Source organism: Anolis sagrei, chromosome 6 (genome assembly GCF_037176765.1).
Source record: "Anolis sagrei isolate rAnoSag1 chromosome 6, rAnoSag1.mat, whole genome shotgun sequence".
Lineage (NCBI taxonomy): Eukaryota > Metazoa > Chordata > Lepidosauria > Squamata > Dactyloidae > Anolis > Anolis sagrei.
Genome location: NC_090026.1, coordinates 18,417,959 through 18,437,670, shown reverse-complemented (window position 1 = coordinate 18,437,670; position 19,712 = coordinate 18,417,959). Strand labels below are relative to the sequence as shown.

Below are 19,712 nucleotides of genomic sequence, written 5' to 3'. Positions count from 1 at the left end.
AAAGTTTGCAAAGTTGATTAAATGTCCTTTGACCAGTATCTGGCCACTTGGAGTGCCTCTGGTGTTGCCACAAGAAGGTCCTCCATTGCGCATGTAGCAGGGCTATGGTTGCATTGCAGCAGGTGGTCAGTGGTTTGCTCTTCTCCACACTCACATGTCGTGGATTCCACTTTGTGGTCCCATTTCTTAAGTTTGGCTCTGCATCTCGTGGTGCCGGAGCGCAGTCTGTTCAGCGCCTTCCAAGTCGCCCACTTTTCTGTGTGCCCAAGGGGAAGTCTCTCATTTAGTATCAGCCATTGATTGAGGTTCTGGGTTTGAGCCTGCCACTTTTGAACTCTTGCTTGCTGAAGCCTCCCATAAGGATGGTAAAACATCAAAGATTCAGGCATCCCCTGGGCAACGTCCTTGCAGACAGCCAATTCTCTCACACCAGAAGTGACTTGCAGTTTCTCAAATCGCTTGTGATACAAAGAAAAAAATGATCTGCACTGCCTAAATGTATTTATTTATTTATTTATTTACAGTGTTTATATTCCACCCTTCTCACCCCAAAGGGGACTCAGAGTGGATCACAGAATACATATATGGCAAACATTCAGTGTCATTGATACACTGACAAGACAATAGATAGAGATATATTAGGCTTTCCCCATCTTCGGCATCTTGGAGGTTTGTGCTCGGTTCTGGTCACAGGGGGGTTGCTGTTGCTCTATTTCCCCTGCCGAAGAGATTTATTCACAAACTTCCTCCTTGATCAAATCGCCGGCATTTCCTTACGGGTGCCTTAAATACCTCCCCGCTTTAAGCAGTACCTATTTATCTACTCACATTTTGCTTTCAAACTGCTATGTAGGCAGTGTTAGAGAAAACTACCCTAAAATATAGCAGAGCATCCAAAAACAAACAGGATATTAAAACAGTTCACAGCAAGCAAAGTGTGAAGTGCTGTGTGACGTGGCTGGAAAGAATTAAGAGCTTAGGCAGGCAAAGATGCAATCTTTAAAAAGAGTCTAATCTTTAAAAAATCACAAAAGGTGTATTTACAATAATAAAGAACTAACCACATTTCTCCATGGTAAAGAACTGGATCTGAGCTACTCTAACACTCATCTCTTCTAAGGTTTCAAGGGGGGGGGGGGACAGCAATCACTACATCTCTCTGATACACATGCAGAGAGAGATCTCAAAGCACACAGCACATACTCAGATGTAAGGGCCCTTCCACACAGCCCTATATCCCAGAATATCAAGGCAGAAAATCCCACAATATCTGTTTTGAACTGGGATATCCAAGTCCACACTCAGATGTGGGATTTTCTGCCTTGATGTTCTGGAATATAGGGCTGTGTGGATGGGCCCTCAGATGTAAGCAACAGAAATCAGATTTTAAAAGGCTTGCAATAGATAATTAGCCATTTTAAACAACCAATCAGAATGAAAGCAGAAACAGAGAGGTGAGAAGAAATAGATACATTCCCAACTGTCATACAAGAGATATGGGGGAAGAAAAACCCATTGGGCCCTTCCACACAGCCCTTTAACCCAGATTATCAAGGCAGAAAATCCCACATTATCTGTGGACTCAGATACCCCAGTTCAAAGCAGATATTGTGGGATTTTCTGCCTTGATATACTGTTGTGTGGAAGAGTCCCTAGACTAGTCTAAGCTAACTAAAATGTTCCTCTTTGAGGACTGCAGACTTGAGCAGTGTGGAGTTGAATACCAACAGGCAGAAGCTAGGCTAAAGGCTAGGAGCTCACCTCGATCCGGACTTCGAACTATCAGTCTTTCGATTGGCAAGATTTACTGCAGCTGGTGGTTGTCCATTTTCAAATTTTCAAAGCCAGTAATACTGTATTTTGCTTGCAAAGCACTATGTGTATTTTGACTTGGCTATGTGTAAATAAAAACCAACAAAGGTGAAGAAAGCATTATATTATACATATCTCAGCTAGTTGCTGGACAGAATGTACATGACCAGCTGTTGGAAATTTTGAACTGAAACCACCCTGTTCCTTTGATATCATCTGATATCAGTGTAAGAACTACTGAAAGGATGTAGGCAGCTTTAGTTAGTGTAGTAGATTTTGTTTTTCAGACCATTCCCCTTGTCCCCAATGGCAGAAAATTAGATATAGGCTCCTGGCAGGCATAGCTAATGGGCACAATCTTCAGGAAAATAGAGGTTTTGTCCCCAGCATAAAAATCAGTGTTAGCTTTGCCAGACTGAGGCCCCTTCTACACTGTCATAGAATCCAGTTTCTGATCCCAGATTATTTGCTTTGGATTATATGGCAGTCTAGACACATATAATCCAGTTCAAAGCAGATAATTTGGGATCAAAAACTGTAGATCCAATTTGAGATACTTGACATGTTTAATAATGACTCTTTGGATATGGCGATTCCCTTGAATAAACTGTTTTCACTGAATCGGTTACACTTGGGATTTTAGAGTAAGGCACCAGTGAAGCGATGTTTCCACCATATTATCATCTCCTTTGAGCAGTTCATATGAATTTGCATGAATCTGCTTGTGTTTTACAGTTTAACTTTTGCCACTAGAAAGTAAAATAATTATTAATGAATTCTTAGTTGAGTTTTGAAAGCACATCATTATGAGCTTCCATTGTGAACATTCAGAAAACTGTAACACTCTTGTTGTCAGAGAGTTGTTTCCTTCCTTTCAGTGTGAGCACATGCATCGCGATGGGTGCATGTATACAGCAATGTGAGCATTTATCTTCCTCATATTTGCCACTGAGAATTTGGTCCAAAACATCAGCCATGGCAAGGGAGCCATTTGAAATCACAGCAACCATCCAGAGTTTAATCAGGCATAGGAAAGGTAAAGGTTTCCCCTTGACACTAGTTGTATCCAACTCTGGAGGTGGTGCTCATCTCAGTTTTTAAGCCAAAGAGCTGGAGTTGTCTGTAGACACCTCCAAGTTCATGTTGCCAACATGACTGCATGGAGCGCCGTTTCCTTTTTGCCGGAGCGGTCCCTAATGATCTACTCACATTTGCATGTTTTTGAACTGCTAGGTTGGCAGAAGCTGGGGCTGACAGCGGAAGCTCACCCTGCTCCTCGGATTCAAACAGCCAAACTTTTGATCAGCAAGTTCAGCGGTTTAACACACTGTGCCACCAGGAGCTCTAAACTTAATCAGACATAGTTTGACATTATTTTGTTCATATATGTATGGAAGAGTAGACTTTGGGCAGCTAGTCTGCTTGACCGAACATCAAAAGGTTTCTGCATTATTTATGTAATAAATATTTCTAACCTATTCTATATCAGCACATCTCATGACAGGGTGTGTGTGTGTGTGTTTATATAAGTAAAATTAGATCTGAAATCATTCTAACACTTTTTTAAAAATTCAAAAGACTTGTAATCAGCTCACTGAAATGGTTGATCATTATATATATATCCTTTCTTCCTCTCCACAGTACTCCAACTGCGAATGCAACACCGGCGGTCCCAGGAGCAGCTCTCTGAACGCCACTTAATTCCAGGTGAGTTCCCCCCAACATATATGTATATGTATTCCAATGGCTTCTGTCAAGGTAAAGGGAAAGGCTTTCACCAGACTTTAGGGGGTTGGTGCTCATTAACAAAAAGTGATACATTTCCTCCAGTGGTTTGACTGACCTGCTCCCCTTTCTGATTTCTCCAGCTCTCAACAAGCCCCCTGCAACTTTTCCGCAACCCAGTGGGACTCAGAACAAAGTGAGTAGATCCGTGGATTCCAGTCATGTATGGGACATGGCTGGTGTTGGTGCAAATCCTTTTCAGGTGTTTGAGTAGCTGACTCCTATGAGAGGCTGTGTTCAACTGATTCCTATCCTGAGCATCAATCAACTTTTGAGACTAAATGTGTACAAGGTTTCCCCCCCAGTCCTGCCCTTTTCTCACCCTTGAGTTGTATAGAATGACCCTTTCAGGAAGATCTCAACACTTGAGAATGCTCTTATGGCAGGAGGCATCTCTTTAGTGCTACTGTCCAACTGTTTATTGTGATTATGACCATCACAATCTTCTTTAAAGTCAAAGGTAGAGAAAGAGTGCCCCTTCCTCCCTCTCATAGCTCTGCTGCCGGTGATCCTTTTAACTGGAAATGCAAGATAATGAACTCAAGACCTCCTGCTTTTACGGCATGTGTTGTGTCACTCAACAGCTGCCGTCGTTGCCCAACATTCATTTTAGACTCTGTGGGTGAAACATTTCTGTGACTTAATAAGATGAAAGATGAATTAGCATCTTGGCAGTGCACGCAGGTCCTTAAAGTTCCCTTTCAGGGCGGGAGGTGTTCACAGTGTTCAACTATAGGCTCTTATCTCATCCAGTATTGCTGTGGGGGAGAAACAATTAACAACTTCAGAATATTTAGGTTATTAAGACAGTTTCCTGGGTCCTTCCAAAGCAGAAAAAGCAGACATTTTGGAGGGGAAATTGAAAAAAGCACAACAATAATTTGGGATGCATTATATACATTTTTCAAAACATATCATATTTCACTAAATCTAAAGTGCTATAAAATGGAAGGCACATATTACTTTTGCATTTTCAATATTGGGGGGAGTGGAAGAGAGTTTTCTCTTAATAGTTTTTAGGATTTCCTCTGTATGCACGATATCTTGTGTTTATTTCAATCTGGAAGTTAGCTTTTCTTCATGAGATTTTTTTTTTACTAGCTCTGTGGTCCCTCCTCTCTTGGTGGTAAGATAATAAAAAAAGCCCAAATTTAAGGCACCATCGAGTGTAAAGGTAAAAGTTTCCCCTGACATTAAGTCTAGTCGTGTCCGACTCTGAGGGGTGGTGCTCATTTCCATTTCTAAGCCAAAGAGTTGGCATTTTCCATAGACACCTCCAAGGTCATGTGGCCAGCATGACTGCAAGGAGTGCCGTTATCTTCCCGCAGAAGCGGTACCTATTGATCTACTCACATTTGCATGTTTTCAAACTGCTAGATTGACAGCTGGGGCTAACAAAGGGAGCTCACTCCACTCCCCGGATTTGAACCGCCAACCTTTTGGTCAGCAAGTTCAGCAGCTCAGTGGTTTAACCTGCTGTGTCACGAGGGGGCCCTATCAAGTGTAAGATGCACCACATTTTTGGAGTGCCTAAAATGGGGGAAAATGCACCTTAGAATCAGGAAAATATGGTAGTTGCAAATTGAACATATATTTGAGATTTTTTTTTACCTTTTGCTACAAATAGTGCCAGAAGGTCCAAATCATACTTGTTTTTCCTCCTAAATTTTTCCAGTCCTGGGACTCCACATTGCTAAGGAGGAACGCAAAAGACTCCCCATTTGAAAATTCATCTAGCTTCATCTAGAAGGCTGTCCAAACGCTATGGTCCAATGTGTGCCCCCCAGTATATAGTTTTGGAAAAGTTACTTTTTAGACTACAGCTCTCAGAACCCCCAGCCATCCAAATACAATGTTTGCCAGCACTTGTTGCAGTCATGACGCCTGTACCTGACTTAGTCATGGTTATCTTATGGGATGCGGTCACTTTATGAGACTAGGGTGAATTATTTTATTGATTTGCATACATTGCTAAGGATGCAATTCTTCTGCTTTTATTCAGGCCAATGAGATCGCAAAGCTGAAAGCTGATTGCAAAGCCTCTCCTCGGCCCCACAAGACAAGCACAACCAAGGTCCAGCCTGTAGAAGGTAAGGGGACAAAACAACTTATCTCATTTGTCGGTGTCAATCCTTCTGAAAGTTAATATGCATTGATCTAAGAGCCAGAAGCTTTAATAATTGGGCGCCCTGGTTTTATTTCATCTGAGCAAATTCAGCTTCAAAGGATCCAGGAGTCTGGACTGTCATACCCCATCATCTATTTTTTTTTTAATTAATTTACCCTTTTCCTCTATTAACTTAAACATCCTGACTTCTGGCATTTAGGATTGTGCCAAAAGTTCTATATGAGACTCTCCTAGGTAAAGGTAAAGGTTTTCCCTTGACATTAAGTGCAGTCGTGTCCGACTCTGGGGATTGGTGCTTATCTCCATTTCTAAGCCAAGGAGCCAGCATTGTCCATGGACACCTCCAAAGTCATATTGATCTACTCACATTTGCATGTTTTGAACTGCTATGTTGGCAGAAGCTGCGGCTAACAGTGGGAGCTCACCATAATCACCAGATTTGAACCTGAAACCTTTCAGACAGCAAGTTCAGCAGATCAGCGGTTTAACCCACTGCACCACCGGGGGCTCCTATAGAACAAAAAAACCCTTCTTATTTTGAAATATAATTCTCAGTCTGGCTGGTGATTAAAATTCTATCTGTGCTCCTAGCTTCTACTTTTTCATCTAATTTTCAATCGATGAGGTGTGGGTTAAAAGGGAATAAGGAACGAATCTCATGGTTTTTTGGATCAGTTCATTATATTGTTTGGAAAACTGCTAGGCCCTCCTCCACCTTTTTCATATCTGAATGTGCTAAACATCCGATTTTTCCAGGGATGCTCCAGATCTAGGAGTCTAAACATCACTCTCCAGGCTAGATCTAAACAGCCCTATATCCCAAGATCTGATCCCAGATTATCTGATTTGAACTGGACTATATGAGTCTACACTGCCAGATAATTTGGGATAAGCAGATAATCTGGGATCAGATCCTGGGATATAGAGCAGTGTTGATCCAGTCCGAGTTGGTCACTTCCAAGAAGTCCTTGCCAACTAGAAATAGCTTTTAAAGCAGGTATGGACAAACTTTGGCCCTCCAGGTGTTTTGGACTGCAACTTCCACAATTCCTAACAGCCTACCGTCTGTTAGGAATTGTGGGAGTTGAAGTCCAAAACACCTGGAGGGCCAAAGTTTGCCCATACCTGTTTTAAAGGGATTATCCTCCTGGAAAAGAGATCCATACCATAAAACAAAACCTTCACAGTTAAGATTACAGAGGTCAAATTAGCAGATGCTATGGACAAATGTTTCCATCCCAGGTTTGGACTATACGTCCAAGAAACCCATGTTTATTGGGGATTCTGGGAATTTTAATCCAACAAATAACTCTCCCCACCTGCCCAAACTTTACATCTAACTACTAGGTGCTAGAAGCAACTTACATCATATCTGTTTAACAGTTTCCCTAATATAACACTAAATGCTGTTGGTTTCTCCAACCTTAGTGGAACCTTAGGTGTTCAATGATAAATCAATAGGTAAATCCATTGAATCAGTTGATGAATACCAACAATAGATCTTGACTGGTTGGGGTAAACGATAAAATCCAGACTCCAGCTCCAACTCCAGATCTCCAGTCTAATGGGCCAAGGCTGCTCTTATATTCTTCTTTGGGCTTTCCATGAACTCCCTGTCTTCTTGGTTTCCTTTTCGTCCCCTGCAGTGCCTCCAGGGGACCCTTCCGAGCTGCAGGACAAAAAGGCTCGCCTGGCCGAAGACCTGAGCGAGAAGATCCTACACCGCCCTGGACCACTTGAGCTGGTGAAGAAGAACATCCTCCCTTTGGATCCAGGCATTAAGGATGCTGTGACAGGTAATGACTCGACTAGATTCTGGAAGGCTCTAGCTGCAAGTGAATGGGACTACTCCCACTCTGTCAAATAAAATAAAATAAAGGGAGTATGAGCAGCTGAATAATTTTAGACCAAAAATGGGCAACAGTGACCGCATTGTCTGTAGCTTTAAACAATTCTTCCTCTGTGCATGAGGCAGGGCATTGTGGCCAAGCATATAGATGCTGAATTGTTTGTTCTGCTCCAAAATCACACAAGGTGGAGGATTCTTCTAGGTAGTGCCATTTTGCCAGGTTGTCTTTTGATCTGCCAACTCCACTTCTGCGTCTGTTCAGGGACTTTCAAGTTGCCCATTCTTGGTTTTCCCGTGGAGGAAGACCCTCGTGGGGGCCATCCAGTTGGAACTGCCTGATTTTTCAGCCCACAGGGATATTCTTGCTGTTTCTGGAGGAACATTAACAGAAGTGGTGGGTCTCATGAAACTTTTCCTTGATTTAAGTCTACTAGGAGGAGGCTGATAGCCATGCAGTGGGTGACCTTCAAAGTGTTTAACCTTATTTCTCTTGCAATTGCCAGCAACTTCCCATTGCACATCAGGAGAGGCAGTGCAAGCTAGCTTATAAAGTCTATCAGCAGGTGTAGGTTTAAGACATCCTATGACTATTCTACACATTTCATTTAGTGCTGTATTCACCTGCTTCGCGTGGGCAGATTTATCCCAGACGGGGCAGGCATACTCATCGGTTCAGTTGGACAAGGCCAGGGCTGATGTTCTTATTAATTTTGGGTCTACACCCCATTCCAGCCATGCAAGGCCATTAATAATGCCTGAGATCCTTCTAAGGTGAAACACAGGAGGAGTTGAATTGAAGTAGAGGAGTTTGGGTGGTCAAATACAGTACAAGGCAGCCTTCATATAGATCAGTGGTTCTCAATTTGTCGGTCCCCAGATGTTTTGGCCTTTAACTCCCAGAAATTCTAACAGCTGGTAAACTGGCTGGGATTTCTGGGAGTTGCAGGCCAAAAACATCTGGGGACCCCAGGTTGAGAACTGCTGATATAGATAAAAGAAAAAATGCTGTTGGAAGCAGAACACATTGCCTTTGGGGTACTAAACCCGAGCTCTTTCTCCACCCCATTTCCAGATGCAACTCCAACTGTTCCCAGTTCCTTCAACTTTGAGGAAGACCTTAGTAGTTCATCTTCATCCTCATCCCCCTGCTTTGCTCTGTCTCCAGGAAGCACTCATGGGAATCCTACCTCAGGGACTGCTTTTCCGGTAAGCAACTGATTATTTTATATTATAGGTTATGTGCTGAACACAGATGGCCTAATCGGTTTCCAGGTATCTCATTATATTGCATATAAGATTTTAAAATAAATGCTAGTTAATCTCAGTTACCTACACACAGTGGATAGAAATTGATTCTAACATGCTGTGTTTAGTTTCTGCTGTGCCATTTGAGTTTCTGAGGTCTCCCCATTTTTCTTTTACATTTTACCAATTTACTATCTGCACTTTCTTCTCCTTTGTGCCTATGGTCCTGGGCCACAGAGCAACGTAACAGATAAAACTTAATGGTCAAAACTACAGGATGCCTTCATAGGAGTAAGGTTTAATAAAAAAAAAAATCCCTCTCCATTCTCAACCCAAAATACCAATAACCACTCAATAAAATAAATATGTGTATGTATGGTCCTGCTGCCCTCTAAAGGCCACTTGGACCACTGCGGGGCTCAAGGATAAGAGCTTTGGTTTTGGAGACACACCAAAAGATCAGCACAAAACTACATTCTTGACCAGAAAACTTGACCAGAATAGGAAACCTTTGCCTTCACTGATAATGAGAAAAAAGACCAGAGGAGCGTGATGGCCACTCTAAACATCCAAAGATCATCATGCTGGAGTTTATATAAAGAAAAGAGAAATCGGTTTGGGTCTTGGACTGAGAAGAAGGGTGCAGGAGTTGAGACCGAGAGCGGGAGCCCCTGGGTTCTATTTTCTTTCTCTTCTTCTTGCAGCTGGATATTCCCCCGATGCTGGCAGATCAGCAGCCCCCTGGATCATCATCCACCTCTGAGGCCGAGTTCCCTCTCCAAGGAGGGAGCCCTCTTACCAAGCCCTCTATTTCACTCCTTAAGGTACAGAGAGATATTTAGCAAACCAGCATTCTGTGGAAAAGGATGTGTTGGTGAACAAAGGATCTATTGTTTTTGGTGGGAAAAATGTATGACCTGGGGTTTGTTTACTTTTGAGGGTTGTGTGCGAAGGGATCTTGTAACACCTTAGAGATGGAGACAACAAAGCTAGGAGCATAAGCTTTGACAGGCTAAATCTACATTTTCAGATCACGGAGTGAATTGCCTAGAACCAGACATTTATAGACAGTTTATTGAGACTGCAACTTCACAGTCCTGGAAGACAATCTAGTCCCAATGTTTCTGACTTGTGGCAACTCTTAAGGTCACTCTATCATGGGGTTTTCTTGGCATGATTTGTTCAGAGGTGTTGCTTTTGTCTTTCATTGAGTTTGATTTACCCAAGGTCAGACTAGTCTAAGCAGGGATTTGAAGCATGGTCTCCAGAATTGTAATGCAACACTATAGCACCCATTGAGATTGGAATCACCATAATTGACCAAGCTTGGAAACATTAATTTTTGGAACTTTTGCTCCCGGAATACCACAGATGACCAGTAACCCAACCAGCTAACCAGTGGCCATGCTGGTTGGGTTACTGTGGGAATTGAAGAACAAAAAAGAATTTCTGATTTCTGGTTCGTTGGCTTATCAAGCCTAAAAAGATAAGCCGAAGAAAAACAGTGACAATACTTAGATTTTGGCCAGTGCTTCGTTAACTTTTGTTTGCCAGATGTTTTGAATTTCATCTCCCAGAAATCCTAGCCAGCTTGGCCAATGGCCAAGATTTGGGTCCAAAACATCAGGAGGTGTAAACCACTGTGCTAGGCTCTCTACTGTAATTACTGTGCTTCGTTGCCTTCTTTTGTCCCCTTGCGGCTTCTACTTAGATATTGAGATTGGCCTCCCTTTTTTCCCCTTCCTCCTTTCCCCCAAGCCACCTCCCAAGGTTCCCGAGGCCAGGAAACCTCCACGCCCTAAGAAAGTGAAGGAAGCTCGGCCCAAAGTAAAGAAGCTGAAGTACCACCAGTACATGCCACCTGACCAGAAGGGAGAGCAGGCACCAGTGCCCATGGACGCAGCCTATGCCCGCCTCCTGCAACAGCAGCAGGTCTTCTTGCAGCTCCAGATCTTGAACCAGCAGCAGCAGCCCACACCAACCTCACCAGCCACTTTCTGTGTCCAAGCCTTGCACACTGTCCCAGCCAGGTAGGAGTTTCAAGGGCTCTGTTTGTAGTAGATCAGGAGAACTACTACAAAAACATGTCTGAGCTGCTAATAGGTTCACTCCAGAGCTTGAAAAAGTAAGGGAATCTTTTTGGACTACAAAGTGACAGAATTCAGCCAGTTGGCCAACCAGCATGGCAAATATCCATAAGGGATTCTGAGGACTCTACTCCAAAAAACTTCCCTAAAACATTGTTTAATGCTTGCTTCCCTGTTGTTTTGTTGGAGAAGATGATCAAACTGTGCTACAGAGAGCCAGGATGATCAATTGTTTATTTTTCTATCTTAATAATGTCCAATGGTGTCCCAATTTCTCTCTCTCTCTCTCTCTGTTCTGCTTAGTAGTGCTCCAGAGCAGGTCCTGAGCTTTCCTGGGACACCTGCCCCACCAAGTGGGCCCCCTCCACTCCCGCTTCCCTCTCCAGCTACACCAACCTCTCCTTCACCTCCCAAACCAGAACTGCTGCCTGCCAACTTGGAAGAGCTAACGGTGAGTTTGGGTACTGAAATTGCTAGTTGCCACCTGAAACACCACCCATACATGCTCACAAATGCCGTACATACTCACAAATGCCAGATGAACTAAAATTCTTTAATGGGATTCTAATGGGAATTTCCATGGGTCCAATGACATGCAACTTCATTACATAATTGACCTTCCATAGACTAAAGAAATGTTGCTTCTTGAACTTAACACTGCATGGCGAAATGAGCAGAATGAATAAAATGTGCTATTTTATGGTATCTTTCACTATGTAAAACCTTGTGGCCATTGATCTGATTCCCAGGTGTCTGAACTCCGTCAGCAGCTCCGTAAGCGGGGCCTCCCTGTTTCTGGCACCAAGCCGGCCCTGCTTGAACGCCTCAAGCCTTACCAAATGGTCCGGGCCAAGCCTCCACCTGTCCCTCTCTCTACCAGCACCCGCTTGGCTCCCTCTGACCTAGAAGAGGAGGCCCAGGCCCTTCGGGAGAAGCAGCGGGTGGCCCAGAACCTGGCACTGAAGCTCCACAGGGAGCAGAAGCACCAGGATGATGATCTCCGAGTGGAGCTTGAGATGCACAAGCGGATCAAGAACCGCCGCAAAAGCGTGCTGCCGTCTCCCAGCCAACATGGGGCACCCCCGCCGTACATCCCACAGCGGGAATGTGCCAAAGAGGGAGGAGGCAGGGATGATGGCTTCATGGTGAGCAAGATGGCATTCCTTGGCTAACCTAAAAGAGAGTGAGGACCTTGTTGCAATGAGGGGAAACTGGGAATCAGGTGCTTGGATGAATTATTTTGGGCTGTTGCCTTCTAGGCAGCTGTGGAAAATTGTAGGTCCCCAGACTTCTTGGCTGACAGAAAGCCATTGCAAGATTAGCGGAAAGATGTTTGCATGTGTGTGTCATGTTTAGGGTGGCTGCTACATGTGAAAAGGGTAGCTACATGTAACAGTGAACATGGGATGTCAGGCTAGGTGCCCATTTTATCTTTGGGGTATTTTTGGCAATTCATGTAGCCACTTGAGGATTCCACAGTTGCCCACACCTGTACTAAAAACTAGAGGAAATACTTTTTTGCCTGGGGCAGAAAGAATAAGCCAGGCTCACTTTTTTGTGTTTCTTCTAACTAGGTTTTGTGCCCTCCATCCTGTGAGCCCATTCATTCTGATATGGAGCTACCCCTTGAAATCACAGCCAGCCCCACTGATCCCACTCCAACAGGAACCCGTTCCCTGGAGGAGGAGCTCCAAGAGGCCATCCAGAAAGCCCAGGTACCATGAAGCAGCGAGGAAGTAGCCATCATTTGCATTCCAGGCTCGGTGCTTTCGCAGTCTGTTCACTGGTGGCTGCTGTTGCTTTGCCCATATTAATGAGAACTGTGGCTTCAGTTCAACAGACCTCTCAGTGCTCATTAATCTGTTTGTTCTCACCAAGTAAGGAATGAAAGGAAGCCGGGCTGTGGGCAACTCTGGAACTCTCCGTTTGAATATTTCCAACCTGCAGAGTTCTGCTTCTTCTTCTTGGAATGCATCTGCACATAACTCTGCTCCCAAGGAACAATATTCCCTTTTTTTCCTGTTCTCTTTTTTTTTCAGGAGGGGATGGTTATCTTTGTTTTGAAAGCAAAAAAGAAGCCCAATGCTTAGGGAGCAGCCGCTGTAGCTTTCAACCTGGGCTAGAGCATGCATTTTGCATGCAAATGGTCCCAGGTTTGGACCTTGGGCCTTCCCAGATGCCCAACTGACCTTCCCTATGATACCACTGTTTGGTAACTTTCTAGGTTTTGAAGGGATTTTCCCTTTCTAAAATTTGCTAGCAATGCAGTGTACAAGTGCGTTCTCTGTTTTTTAAACACAATTAATACTACAGAGCTAAAAGGATACCTAGAAAGCCAATTCTGAGGTTTAGCTCCAGGATCATATGCTAATGTCTGTCTCAAACACTGCCGAATCCCAATAATGCATAGAAGGATCTCTATAGGAAAGAAACCCCCACTTGTCCGAATGCCCGTTGAATGATTAGGCTGAGTAAGAAATCTTTTAACATCAGTTGTTCTCTCTTCTCTTTGTATAGCTGGTGCCAAGTCAGTCAATTGAAGACATCTTGGAGGAACCACTAATGTGTACAGGTGAGAAAATGTCTCCAGTACCCTTTACTAAACACTAGAGTGCAGCTTTCAACCAGGATTAGGTGAATGGAGAGACTATAAGATCACAAACGCACAGATATGCATGACTCAATGTTTCTAAAGCAGAGCTGAGAAAGATGTGAGAAGTTACTGGACTACAAATCTAATCATCCCTTACTGCTTCTAAGCCATCCTGGGTACAGCTGATGGAAATTGCTTTCCAAAAGTCAAATGCCTGCACTTCTCCTCCCTGTTCTAAAGTGTGATCTCATAGGTATCAAGCCTCCTCCAGAATTAGATTATCTTTACTCACAACATAGTCCCTAAACCCAGATGGGTGGTAAGATATGGTTGTTGGTTACCCAGTGGTGAGAAACAGGCTGTCATAAATAATCTTCTGTTGAAGAATAAGATGCAGTTATCATAAATCAAGAGTTTGGAGGTCAGGAAACTGATAAAGTTTGTAAGAGGCCAGGTGGAACTAAGCAAATAGCTGTGAGAAATAATGGCTTGAAATCGCAAGGATCAAAGCCAAGGTTTCACAGCAGGTCAGGATGTCTTTTACAAGACATATCCCACATTGCTTGCAGTACTTGCTGCAGCTTGCCTTTAAATACAGAGGGTGATTGTAAACTAAGGCTAGCTAGGGCCAGCTCTAAAAGTACAGTGCCTCTGATCACCTCTGTGCACCACTTGATGCTTATGCCTATAGCTTAGGTGTCAGAAGGTGGCACTACACTGGTACTCCACTCATGATCAAGTGCTAAGCTGTCACTAGTTCTCACATCCAGCAAACAGGTAATGAGTCTCAGCTTTTTTTGAGCCTTGATTCAAATGAGATCTGGGGTAGGAGGGTTGAGTAGTTTTACTGCTATAATAAGCACCTGTCACCAAGGAGGCTGTACAGAACTTGAACCGGTGCTTGGCTGCTGTTTCGGACTGGATGAGGGCTAACAAATTGAAATTGAATCCAGACAAGACAGAGGTCCTACTGGTCAGTCGTAAGGCCGAACAGGGCATAGGGTTACAGCCTGTGTTAGACGGGGTTACACTCCCCCTGAAGACGCAGGTTCGCAGCTCGGGAGTGATCCTGGACTCATCGCTGAGCCTGGAACCCCAGGTCTCAGTGGTGGCCGGGAGAGCTTTCGCACAATTAAAACTTGTGCGCCAGCTGCACCCATACCTTGGGAAGTCGGATCTGGCCACGGTGGTCCACACTCTTGTTACATCCCGATTAGATTACTGCAACGCACTCTACGTGGGGTTGCTTTTGAAGACTGCTCAGAAACTCCAACTAGTCCAGTGGGAGGCAGCCAGATTGCTCACCGGAGCGGCATACAGGGAGCATACCACCTCCCTGTTATGTCAGCTCCACTGGCTGCCAATCCAATTCCGAGCACAATTCAAAGTGCTGGTTTTGACCTACAAAACCCGATACGGTTCCGGCCCAGTGTATCTGTCCGAACGGATCTCCCTCTACGTCCCACCTCGGAGTCTAAGATCTTCTGGGGAGTCCCTGCTCTCGACCCCGCCTCTATCACAAGTGAGGCTGGCGGGGACGAGGAGCAGGGCCTTCTCGGTGATGGCCCCTCACCTGTGGAATTCACTCCCCGGGGAGATTAGATTGGCGACTTCCCTCTTTTCATTTAGAAAAAAATTGAAAACTTGAATGTGGGACCAGGCATTTGGACGTTCTGGCAGCTAGAGGAAGGACCTTGATGATGGACAGGAATTGACTGAACGGAATGGATTTATGGAACTCTGAACACTGAGCATGAGATTAGTTTACTGATTGTGTTATGTACTGATGATTTTAACCTGTTAATTGTTTAATTGCTGTTTTGTATGCATGTATATTTGACATAGGCATCGAATTATGCCTTCTTTGTAAGCCGCCCTGAGTCCCCCCTCGGGGGTGAGAAGGGCAGGGTAGAAGTAATAGAAATAAATAAATAAATAAATGTATGTATTTTCCTCTCTTTTTAGACAACCTTCTTCAGACACATGCCTTGACCCAGGAAGTCCCTGATGATCGGGTTAACCTATCTCCTCTTGCCCACCAAGAAGCATCACCACCAAAGAAAGCCCGGCCCAGCAGTGACCTTCCTTTGGTGACCTCTGCCATCTTTGATTTCCCTGGACCCTATGACTTCCTGTCAACAGCCTCCTCCTCATCTGCATCACTGGACTCCCTGTCCTCTGTTTTCTCCCCTGACTCTCTGGAGATGCCTCCATCTCCCCCAGACACTTGGCAAGGGAATGGGACCCGTGCTGGATTTGACCCTGTCGACTGGCTAGAGGCCTTGACCACAGGCTCTGCATCAGGTTTGGGATCTACCAGCCCTGTCGGTGGCAGTATTTTCTGCACAGACTTTTTTGATTCGTCTGACCTCGGCGTCAACCACATGATAGATTTAATGGTGGAGCAGTGGTAATAGGAGTGGTCCATCTGGTCCCCAAGCCTTGAAGGAAAAGGGGGAGAATCCCTCTTATATCCTTTAAAGTCATAGTAGCACTGAATTCCATCTTGAATGGGCAACAGCAACAGTGTTTGAGTGGTCAACACCAAGTTTCATCATAGATGGTCTTGTTTCTACATCCAGTTGCTCCCTTGGAAAAAATGAAACCACTGATGTTTGGTTGTGTCAGTGCTATACCTCTTCATGAAGGCCAGGCAATCCCAGAAAGAAGCCTTACTTCCATCCATCTAGAGATAGAAGAAGCCAGGAAGACTGGAAATCAGTGAGACAGCTCAAGAGCGATAAATCCTGGTTTGGAATTTATCCAGACATGTTTTTTTCTAAGTCACCAATTTCTGATTCATCATGGAACAAGTAATTTGGAATAGCATCCATTTTGGATGCTATCTTGCCTGGAACAAAATCACTAATGTTTGCATTCTTGACAACTTTGGATGCCACCTTGGCAGGAACCAAATTGCTGACATCTGGGTTCTTAATGATGTTGATGATAATCTTGCATTAACATTTTGGCATATGGATTTTGTCACTTCTGCTTGTCATCTTGGTATATTTCAATATCTGCCTCATATCAACTCTAGAAGTCATTAACAGAATGGGAAATGCTGTGGTCCAAGATAATAGGATCTTCAAGACACCATGCTGGCTTCATAGAAACATGAGGGATAATAGCTCTGTATACACCTGGACTGTCCCACTGATTTATATGCACTATGATTGAGAAGCACATATTTTACCTTGTTTGGGATATCCCATTTTGTTTCATTTGGAAGGGAAGTGCCAATTCTTCAAATAATTTGGATTCTGGAGTCTCAGCCCTTTGTAGTGAGGCAGAAGCTATAATTTCCAATGCCCAACCAAAATGGAGTGAACCAGCAGGAGGAACCTCATGTCTTTATGAAAATGAAGATAAAGATGACCTTCTGTGTTGGGGACTGAACAATATTTTTAACAGCTGGAAGAACAGGTGCCACCTTCATCAGATCATGTCATTCTCTTAGCTTTTCCATTTTTACTTGATGTTAAAATGTTGAGGGAACGTAAGCATACTGAGAGCTTTAAAAACATTCTTTGGGCTTGGGGTAGAGGGGCAGGCCAGCTCCCTAAGGTGGCTGGAAAGAGAGACGGGCACATTTGCAGAGAGATGCTGATGGTGTGTCATGTTCCAGTAACCAAAGGCTGCTGGAAAATCCCAAACACTTGGTTCAGGAAATATCAGGGCACAGTTGTGGTCACGGATCATGTTATGTAGATATTTAAGAGCCTTGCTAACCAAAGACTTAATCTGGTTTAAGGACAGTCATTCCATTGTCACTAGAATTCCTGGGAATTGTAGTTCTGTCGTAGTTTGGGATGAGGGGTGGGGAATATATGGCCTTCCACATGTATTGTGGGATTGCATCTTCCATCAACACTAGCAAAGTAAGGAACCATGGAGTTGAAATTAAACATCTACAGATCAGATTGGCTGGCATCCTGTTAGGGGCATACATGCAGGTAAAATAAATGCATGCTTATGTAAGCCCATTTTTGGAGTTGTATTCCTTTCCAAATCACCTTTTCAAACATACATAACAGTCTCTGAAGCCCCCTGGGTGGCTATTTGCTAATTCATGGGGAGCGGGCAGGATCACAGAAGCATCTGGCTGTGTCCCTTTAGCCAGATGCGAAATGAAGACACCAGCATTCGGATTCACTGAGTCCTCTCAGTGCAATTGTAATAATTGCTCATCTGGCTACAGGATAATAGCCAGATGCTTCTACAGTCCTTCCTTTTCCCCACAAAGCAGAGAATGGATGTCAAGAGACTGTTGAGGAGGTGGTGGTCTATGGCACAACATAGCATAGCAGTTCTGCATGCACGTTAATGCATGCACAATTTTGCTTCCGGTGTTGCCAGCAGAATATCTGTTGCATTATGACAAATAATTAGCCCAATATGCATATATCACTATCACAGTGCCAGCTATTGTCTCCTCTTTTCTGTTGGGCAAACTAATAGAGAAATATCATCAAACTACATTTTTCAGAATTATTTGCCTAGCAATGGCAGCAATTGGTAGGAGGAAAGGTGGCAGTTAAAAGTGGCACAAGGCAAATAAAATTTGAACCATACATATGCTCATAAGGTGCACTTATGCCTGTGCTTTGAAAAATAAAAGCAGTGAAGAGTAAGAGAATCCTGCGTATTGCAGAGAGCATACCCTTTTTACGTTGTACATAAGCTCTTGAGGGCCAAGCTAAAGAAATAGCAATTTTTTTAAAGCAGGAGGGGGGCTGTGACATAACCATCTCTCCCTCACAACCACAGAGCAATTTTTCAGTTTTAACACAACGAAATGTTTCTTTTAAATTGCTCAATATAATTAGCCAGATGCCTTATCATCATTAAAGCCCTCTTTTGTATAACTTGTATAACTTATACATGTAAGCAAGCAGAAAAAGCATGGGTCCAAACGGGGATGATTTTTAAAATTCCTATGATAGCTGTAAGCCTTTTATTTGAAGAACAAAAGATAGAAGTAGAGTCGACCTCACATGGATAAAAGGGTATGCTGCTCCTGTTTTTATGTACTGGCTGCACTTACCTTCAAAGTTAACTCACTTCAGCAGCTGCTTCAGGTGTAAAGTACATTGGCTATGTTATATTTTGCCTTACATGTTGTCACCTTATGAAGATGGACAGTATAAGAACAAGCAACTGCTATTGTTTGAGGGTAAATGCATCTCTCCACTACCTTGGAGAATTACAACTTTGTGCCCAACTCTTGTAGCCTAACGGTTAGCAGACCACATGAGTTCTTTATTTGTGGCCTTTTTCTTTGGACTCCCTGATGTTGATGAACTGGCCAAAGGATATAGTAGCATTTAACACATATATTGCTTGTTTCAACTTTGTTTTGCGCAAGCAAGGGCCTGCTGTCGGAAAAGCCCACAAAATAGACCTCATAGGAAAAAACGGAGCCCCCGTGTGCTGGTAGGACTGAAGACCGACAGGTCACGGTTCGAATCTAGGGAGAGGCAGATGAGCTCCTCTGTCAGCTCCAGCTCTCCATGCGGGGACATGAGAGAAGCCTCCCACAAGGATGGTAAAACATCAAAACATCTGGGCATCTCCTGGGCAATATCCTTGCAGACAGCCAATTCTCTTACACCAGAAGCGACTTGCAGTTTCTCAAGTCACTCCTGACATGAAAAAAAGGAAAAAACAACAATGTGCCTTGTACTACAGTTTGGAAAAGTTAGATAATGCCTTTCATAATCCTTCTGCCAGCATAGACAATGGCAATTACTGGCTAGGGCTGTGTCAAACCTGTGGCCCTCCAGTTATTTCAGACTCCAACATCTAGAAGCATAGCCAACTTCTCCAACGGCCAAGAATTTTGGGAGCTGAAGTCCAAAAAACCGGAAGGGCCACAAGTTTGACACCACTGGGCTAGGGGATTCTGGGACTTGTAATACTTCTAAGTTCTGTCATGCTTTCAACACCCATACGTTCAGAGAGGTACATGCCAAACTTTTCAATCTCTGCTCTCACTCTCAAAATAAACATCATTTCTCACTGCCTCTGTTATGTTGTTCTGTTTGTTTACTCCCTTGTGAAACTAACTTAGGTAGATTCAAGCAATATCTGAGGCCCTGTATGGAAAAAAATATCCAATAAGCCTAAAGCCACCTGAGAAGCCAAACATAATTATCTCCCAAAGTCTTTATTTAGTAAAATATACCCACTGTCTTTATATATTAATAAATA

The 19,712-nt window shown here is 43.7% G+C and overlaps 1 protein-coding gene across 1 annotated transcript in view; it reads left to right on the top strand.

Moving 5' to 3' along the window:
* LOC132777857 (myocardin-like) overlaps positions 1-19,525 on the top strand; it is a 36,308-nt gene extending 16,783 nt beyond the window's left edge. Inside the window, exons 3-14 of the mRNA XM_060780370.2 lie at positions 3,454-3,519; positions 3,681-3,733; positions 5,600-5,687; positions 7,372-7,521; positions 8,647-8,780; positions 9,524-9,643; positions 10,578-10,849; positions 11,210-11,357; positions 11,656-12,051; positions 12,481-12,621; positions 13,424-13,478; positions 15,465-19,525. Coding sequence (XP_060636353.2) covers positions 3,454-3,519; positions 3,681-3,733; positions 5,600-5,687; positions 7,372-7,521; positions 8,647-8,780; positions 9,524-9,643; positions 10,578-10,849; positions 11,210-11,357; positions 11,656-12,051; positions 12,481-12,621; positions 13,424-13,478; positions 15,465-15,913 — 2,072 coding nt within the window. The 3' untranslated portion in view covers positions 15,914-19,525. The remainder of the gene's footprint in view (positions 1-3,453; positions 3,520-3,680; positions 3,734-5,599; positions 5,688-7,371; positions 7,522-8,646; positions 8,781-9,523; positions 9,644-10,577; positions 10,850-11,209; positions 11,358-11,655; positions 12,052-12,480; positions 12,622-13,423; positions 13,479-15,464) is intronic.
* The last annotated feature ends 187 nt before the right edge of the window (positions 19,526-19,712 follow it).